General features: G+C 42.2%; 1 protein-coding gene across 1 annotated transcript in view; it reads left to right on the top strand.

The window, feature by feature from the left end:
- The first annotated feature begins 1,092 nt into the window (after positions 1–1,092).
- Positions 1,093–6,703, top strand: part of HHAT (hedgehog acyltransferase) — a 721,086-nt gene continuing 715,475 nt past the window's right edge. The window contains exon 1 of the mRNA XM_007953746.1: positions 1,093–1,183. Within this exon, the coding sequence (XP_007951937.1) occupies positions 1,093–1,183 (91 nt within the window). The remainder of the gene's footprint in view (positions 1,184–6,703) is intronic.

Genomic DNA, 6,703 nt, shown 5'->3' with positions numbered 1-6,703 from the left:
GTGGTAGCCCCTGGAATTCCTAGGTGTTCCTTTGCTTGTAGACAGTCCTCCTGTGGCATCCGTCTGTTCCTTGTGTACATCTCTGTGTCTGTTCTGCTCTTTTTATAATTTGGAAGTGATTAGGTATGGGACATGGAGCCCTGGTGGTGCAGTGGTTGAGCACTTGGCTGCTAACTGAAAGGTCGGTGGCTCAAACCCACCAGCCACTCTGCGTGAGAGAGAGAAGACAGTCTGCTCTGTAAAGATTACTGTCTTGGAAACCCTAAGGGGCAGTTCTACTCTGTCCTATAGGGTCACTATGAGTTGGAATCCACTTGAAGGCAACAGGTAAGTAAAGGACATATCCTATTCTTGTATTACCTCACTAACAAAAGATAACTCCTATTTCCAAACATTGTTTTATGTATAAGTAGTAGCTAGGATTTCAACACATATTTGGGGGGCGGGGGAACACAATTTAATCCTTGACAAGCACTTATTCATCTGTTCTTGCTATATTCCAGGTACTGTGTTAAGGAGTCAAGAGATCATGGCACCTACTCTCTAAAGGTTTACTCCACAGGGAGAGGCAGATGTGTTGTACAATGAATGTAGTGTTGTGTAGTGTGTACTGTGGTATGGTAGGCAGGTGAGAAGCTGTGAGAGCACATAAGAAAAGACCTGACTAGCCTGGAGTAAACTGCATGTGTGTGTATATATTGGACAATTGAGTATATTGGTCTGAATAGGGTTGTATCTGTATCATCTTGAAAAGTGCTGGGTCCTTGAGGGTGTGAAGTAACTGAATTGATGATACTATGCAGTTCTCTAGGATCCAACTTAAGGAGCTCTAGTGGCGTAGCAGATGAGGCATTTGACTGCTAACCAGGTCAGTGGCTCTGTGGAAGGAAGATGGGGCCATCTACTTCTGTAAAGATTTACAGACTCGGAAACCCCATGGGGGTTATTATGAGTCAGAATCGTCTCAGTGGCAGTGAGTTTGGCTTGGTTTGAGGATCTGACTATGTCATATTCATGCTTTAATGTTTTGTTTCTTTTTCTCATCCTAGAAAGTCTGAACCTGGGTGTCTGGAATCTCTGTGGCAAGAAGTGATGCTACCCCAATGGGAACTCTCTCTTTACCTGCTTGCTTCACTTGGCTTCCACTTCTATTCTTTCTATGAGGTTTACAAAGTCTCCAGAGGTAAGGACCAAGGCTTTCCTGATTTCTGTTAAGAAAGGAAGTGGGGAAGGGATGTTCAGAGATAGAAGATCCGGAAAGATGGTTCAAGGTTCAGGGTGACTTTGGCCCTGCTCTGTTTCCCCCAAGTATTATACAGTTTGAATCAGTGACCTGAGTCAGTGAAGTTTACTACCCTAATCCTAGGTCTTTCAGGTGATCCATGGCTGCTGTCTTAAAATAGGAGGGTTTGATTCAATGGCTATTGAAGCTGATGGGGGGCGGGGATTTGTATTAATTATTTATAAATGTAGCTTCTTACATTTTTCTTTTACCCTAACTATTCTCAGACATATGGAAGGAGCTCAGTGATGTTAGAGACCCAGACTCCTCTCATCCTCTTGTTCCGCCATCTTAGAGTGTTGCTATTGTGTGCATGCTGAAGATAAATCATTCACTAAGTCTGTATTCTAGCCCATAAGAGTGGGGATAGGAACTTTTCTTTCCTTTAAGGGCAGTTTGGTGAGTAGGACTCATCACTTCTGTTCACCCCTGGTTGGTCAGCATGACCCAGGTAGTAGCAAAGGAAGTTGAGAAATACAGTCTTTAGCTTAGTGGCCATGTGCTACCTAAAATGTCTCATACTGTGGAAGAAAGGGAGAAAGAATTTTAGAAGGACCATGAGCAGTTTTTGAAATAGTTGGAGACAGTTTCTTAGAAGGAATGGTGTTTACTTGTTCTTGTCTTAAAGAATAGGAGTCAGCCAAGTAGAGAAGGAGGATCTGTGGACAGAGGTAGATTTGTGGGGACATAGACAATCTTTTGTAATGCCACTGATTGTGAGAAATCAGAGTATGATCTGGGAACTGCAAACCAATTTTGTAGGACCAGAATGTAAAGGAATAAAAGAACTGAACAGAAGAATTCAAAGAGCAGCTTGAGAAGACAAAGTAAAGTATTATAATGATATGTGCAAAGACCTGGAGTTAGAAAACCAAAAGAGAAGAACATGCTCAACATTTCTCAAGCTGAAAGAACTGAAGAAAAACTCAAGCCTCGAGTTGCAATATTGAAGAATTTTATGGGGAAAATACTGAACAATCAGGAAACATTAAAAGAAGATGAAAAGAATACACAGAGTCACTGTACCAAAAAGAATTGGTCAATGTTCAGCCATTTCAGGAGGTAGCATGTGATCAAGAATGGATGGTATTAAAGGAAGAAGTACAAGCTGCATTGAAGTAATTGGCAAAAAATAAGGCTCCAGGAACTGAAGGAATATCCATTGAGATGTTTCAAAAAACAGATGCAGCGCTGGAGGTACTAACTCACTATGCCAAGAAATTTGGAAGACAGCTAGCTACATGGTGAATCAACTGGAAGAGATCAATATTTGTGCTCATTCCAAAGAAGGGTGATCCAACAGAATGAGGAAATTATCATTAATATCACACACAAGTAAAATTTTGCTGATGATAATTCAAAAATAGTTGCAGCAGTATATTGACAGGGTACTGTCAGAAATTCAAGCTGGATTCTGAAGGGGATGTGGAACAAGGGATATCATTGCTGATGTCAGTTGGACCTTGGCTGAAAGCAAAGAATACCAGAAAGATGTTTACTTGTATTTTATTGACTCTGCAATGACATTCAACTGTGTGGATCATAACAAATGATGGGTAACATTGCAAAGAATGGGAATTCCAGAACACTTAATTGTGCTCATGAGGAACCTGTACATAGACCAAGAGTAAGTCATTAAAACAAAACAAGGAGGTACTGCATGGTTTAAAATCAACAAAGGTGTGTGTCATGGTTGTGTCTTTTTACCATAGTTATTCATTCTATACTGACCAAATAATCTGAGAAACTGGAACATATGAAGGAGAATGCTACATCAGGATTGGAGGAAAACTGATTAACTACTTGCAATATGCAGATTACACAACCTTGCTTGCTGAAAGTGAGGAAGACTTGAAGCACTTACTGATGAAGATCAAAAACTATAGACTTCAGTGCGGATTACATCTCAGCATAAAACAAAAGTCCTCACAACTGGATCAATAAGCAACATCCTGATAAATGGAGAAAAGATTGAAGTTGTCCTGGATTTCATTTTACCTGGATCCACAATCAATGCCCATGGAAGCAGCAGTCAATAAATCAGACAATGCATTGCATTGGGCAAATCTGCAGCAAAAGATCTATTTAAAGTGTGAAAGAGCAAAGATGTCACTTTGAAGACTGAGGTGCACCTGGCCCAAGCCATGGTATTTTCAGTCTCTTCATGTGCATGTGAAAGCTGGACAATGAGTAAGGAAGAGTGAAGGAGAATTGATGCATTTGAATTGTGGTGTTGGTGAAGAATACTGAAAATACCGTGGACTGCCAGAAGAATGAATACATTTGTCTTGGAAGAAGTACAGCTGGAATGCTCCTTAAAAGGGAGAATGACCAGATTTCATCTAATGTACTTTGGTCATATTGTCAGAAGGACCCAGGCCTTTGGTAAAGTAGAGGGTCAGCAAAAAAGGGGAAGACCCTTAATGAGATGGATTGGCATAGTGGTCTCAAGCATAGCAAATATTGTGAAGATGGTGCAGGACTGGACTGTGTTTTATTCTGTTGTACATAGTGTTACTATGAGTCAGAACCAACTCTTTAGCACCTAACAACAACAACCACCACCACCAAATGTAGAGTATTATAAGGGAGGGGTGGCAAGACTTGAGCTTAGATCAAAAAGCAGAAATAGATTGTGAAAAATGTTGTATATCTGCCTGAGGTGTTTGGACTTTATCTTGAAGGCAGGAGAACTTGTTGAAAGTATATGTGGTCATTTAAAATTGTGAAGGTAGGTTTTGAAAAGCACAGTTGAGAGTGCTCTGCTTTTTAACTCTACTACCCTATGGCTAGAAGCTCTGGTGGCATAGTGCCTAAGGCATTTGACTACTAACCAGAAGGCCGGCGGTTCAAACCCACCAGCCACTCCTTGGAAGGAAGGTTAGGCAATCTACTTTCGTAGTGATATCGTCTCAGAAACCCAAGGAGGGGTTGCTATGAGTCAGATCCAACTGGATGGCAGTGCGTTTTGTGTACCCTCTGGCTTCCCAGAATTGTCTTTTCTCTCTGTTTTGCATGTGTCACACTCAGAGTCTTGGGCTTTGTTGCAGGCATCGAACATCTAAAATAGATGATGACTGTTCTTTGTTAAAGGCCATCAGAGTAGCTGCATTTCCTTGTTGGAGCTTTTGAGTTCTCAGAACCAATGAAGAAGGCATTAACCTACTGAGAGTCAGGCACCATATTAGATGTTATCAGCTACTAAGGTGTCTGTATCTTTGCTTTCTGATACTGACTCTAAATGTTGTCTCTGACACCAACTGCAAATGCAAGTCTTCTTTTGACCCTATCCATCTGGAATTAGGTCAAATCTCACAGTTTAAAAGCCACAGTCCTCTGGACTGCCAAGTTTGCCTAAGACTTTGGACATTAGTGGCAAGTTCAAGGGTTCCCAGGGCCACCTTTTCTTCTGACGAATTGATTACAAATTTGGGAGTTCAGACTACCCCCTGGGAACTAGAACAACTCATAGAATTTAGAAAAGTGGTATACTTATGATTGCAATTTTATTACAAATGATACAAATCAGGATGAGCATAAAGAAGAGACATATAGGCAAGGTCTGGGAGCATCTCAATTGTGGAGCTTCCATGTCCCAAAGATGCATTACCCTCAAGGGCATCAGTGTCTCTCTTCAACAACAAAGTTCACCCAAGCTTTAGTGTCCAGATTTTTTATTGGAGTCTCTCTATATAGGAACAATTGATTGAATAATTGCCCATGTGGTTAAACTCTGTCCTGTCCCCCCCCCCCCAGAGTTGAGCTGATATCACATGGTGTATTTTTCTCGCATGTCCATCCCTACCTAACATAAGTTCTTGCACTAGGTAAACTCCCAGGTGTAATCTGGAGCCCTTCTAGAAATAACCAAGATTCCAATTACTTGGGAAATTCCAAGATTTGGAGATTACTTCCTAGGAGCCAGAGACGATGACCAAATTCTTTGAGTAAAGTTATTTGTACATTGCACACATATCTTGTCTCATTTAATCTTTAGAGCAGTACTTTGAAATAGTGTATTAGTTAGAAGACAGAGTTAATTGCAGAAACATAGCCTCACTGTGGTCAAGGGCTGGTATGATGTCTTAATAGCATCAGAGACCCTGGGTCTTTTTATTATTTTTCTCGGCCATACTCAGCTATGACTTCCATCTCCTGATAGCTCCTGCTGTCATGTTCACTTTCCTCCCGACATGAAAGATGCAAGAGAAAGGGAGGACAAGCCTTTTTTTTTTAAAAGCATGATCTCAAAGTTGCTATGAATAATATCCATTCATGTTGCAGTGTAGTGAATTACATGGTATGGCTTTTCTAGCCATAGTCTTTGTAATTCCCACCAGATTACTGTGAGTAGCTGCTTTGAAACTCCTGAGTGTTAAGGTCATCCACCTGGGGTATTTCTGTTGGAGCAGCATGAAGTAATCTTCTGGAAAGTTCACTTGCTCTCAGGTGTGTAGAACTCTGATGTTGGAATTGGTTGGTTTTGCCACTCTGCCAGGCTTAACTGCTCACCAGAAGGCTGGCGGTTCAAACCCACCAGCCACTCCTCGGAAGGAAGGTTGGGCAATTCTACTTCCGTAGTGGTACTGCCTCGGAAACCCAAGAAGGGGTCACTATGAGTCGGGGCCGACTTGACGGCAAACAACAACAACAGAGGCAGAATAGCATTTTACTGCCAACTATGAGAGACATCCAGCTGAGAGAGACACCCAGCTGAGAGAGACACCTGGCTGAGAGAGATTCCTGGCTGAGAGACTACAGCAGTGGAACCAAGAGGCATGAGACAGAGTGGCAGGCTCACCTTGACCATAGAGGCAGAGGCCAGGTCGAGAGGCCAAGAGCCAGAGAAGCATGTCTAAGGACACAGCAGACAGGATACTTTCCTGATTAAAGAACTGTATCCTGAGCACATTCCTGAACTTGAATTGTAGCCTGTTCTTTCCCTAATAAACCCCATAATCTTTGAGTTCTGTGTGGTCACTGCAGTGAATTATCAAACCCAGCAAAGAGGTGGTGGGTGATACAGGGGTGATGGTTGGTGTCAAGGTTGGTGAGAGGGCTGGAGGGAGGTAGCATGTCTGGCCTTATAGGAACAGGCCTTGGGCTGCTGATGGTGATTCTGTGTAGTTAGGGGAGATCAAAAGATGCTGTTTTCCTGCCCCTTTTGCACATGTACATTGACCATAACCAAGACATATGTCCCCATTTAGCTGTGAAAGAGACTGTGTTGTTGTTGTTATGTGCTGTTGAGTCGGACCTGAAAGAGACTAGTAAATGTAATCTTTGGCTGGTAGATAGTTAATCCAGCTAGAACTCAAACCCCCCCAAAAAACCAAACTCACTGCCGTTGAGTTGGATCCGACTCATAGCAACCCCTCCTTGGGTTTCCGAGGCTGTATCTCTATGGAAGTAGATTGCCCA

The sequence above is a fragment of the Orycteropus afer genome, unplaced genomic scaffold, assembly GCF_000298275.1.
Source record: "Orycteropus afer afer isolate SDZICR_OR568_19922 unplaced genomic scaffold, OryAfe1.0 scaffold00013, whole genome shotgun sequence".
In the NCBI taxonomy this organism is placed as follows: domain Eukaryota; kingdom Metazoa; phylum Chordata; class Mammalia; order Tubulidentata; family Orycteropodidae; genus Orycteropus; species Orycteropus afer.
The sequence above is the reverse complement of the archived record's forward strand: the minus strand, read 5'-3'. Positions and strand labels throughout refer to the sequence as shown.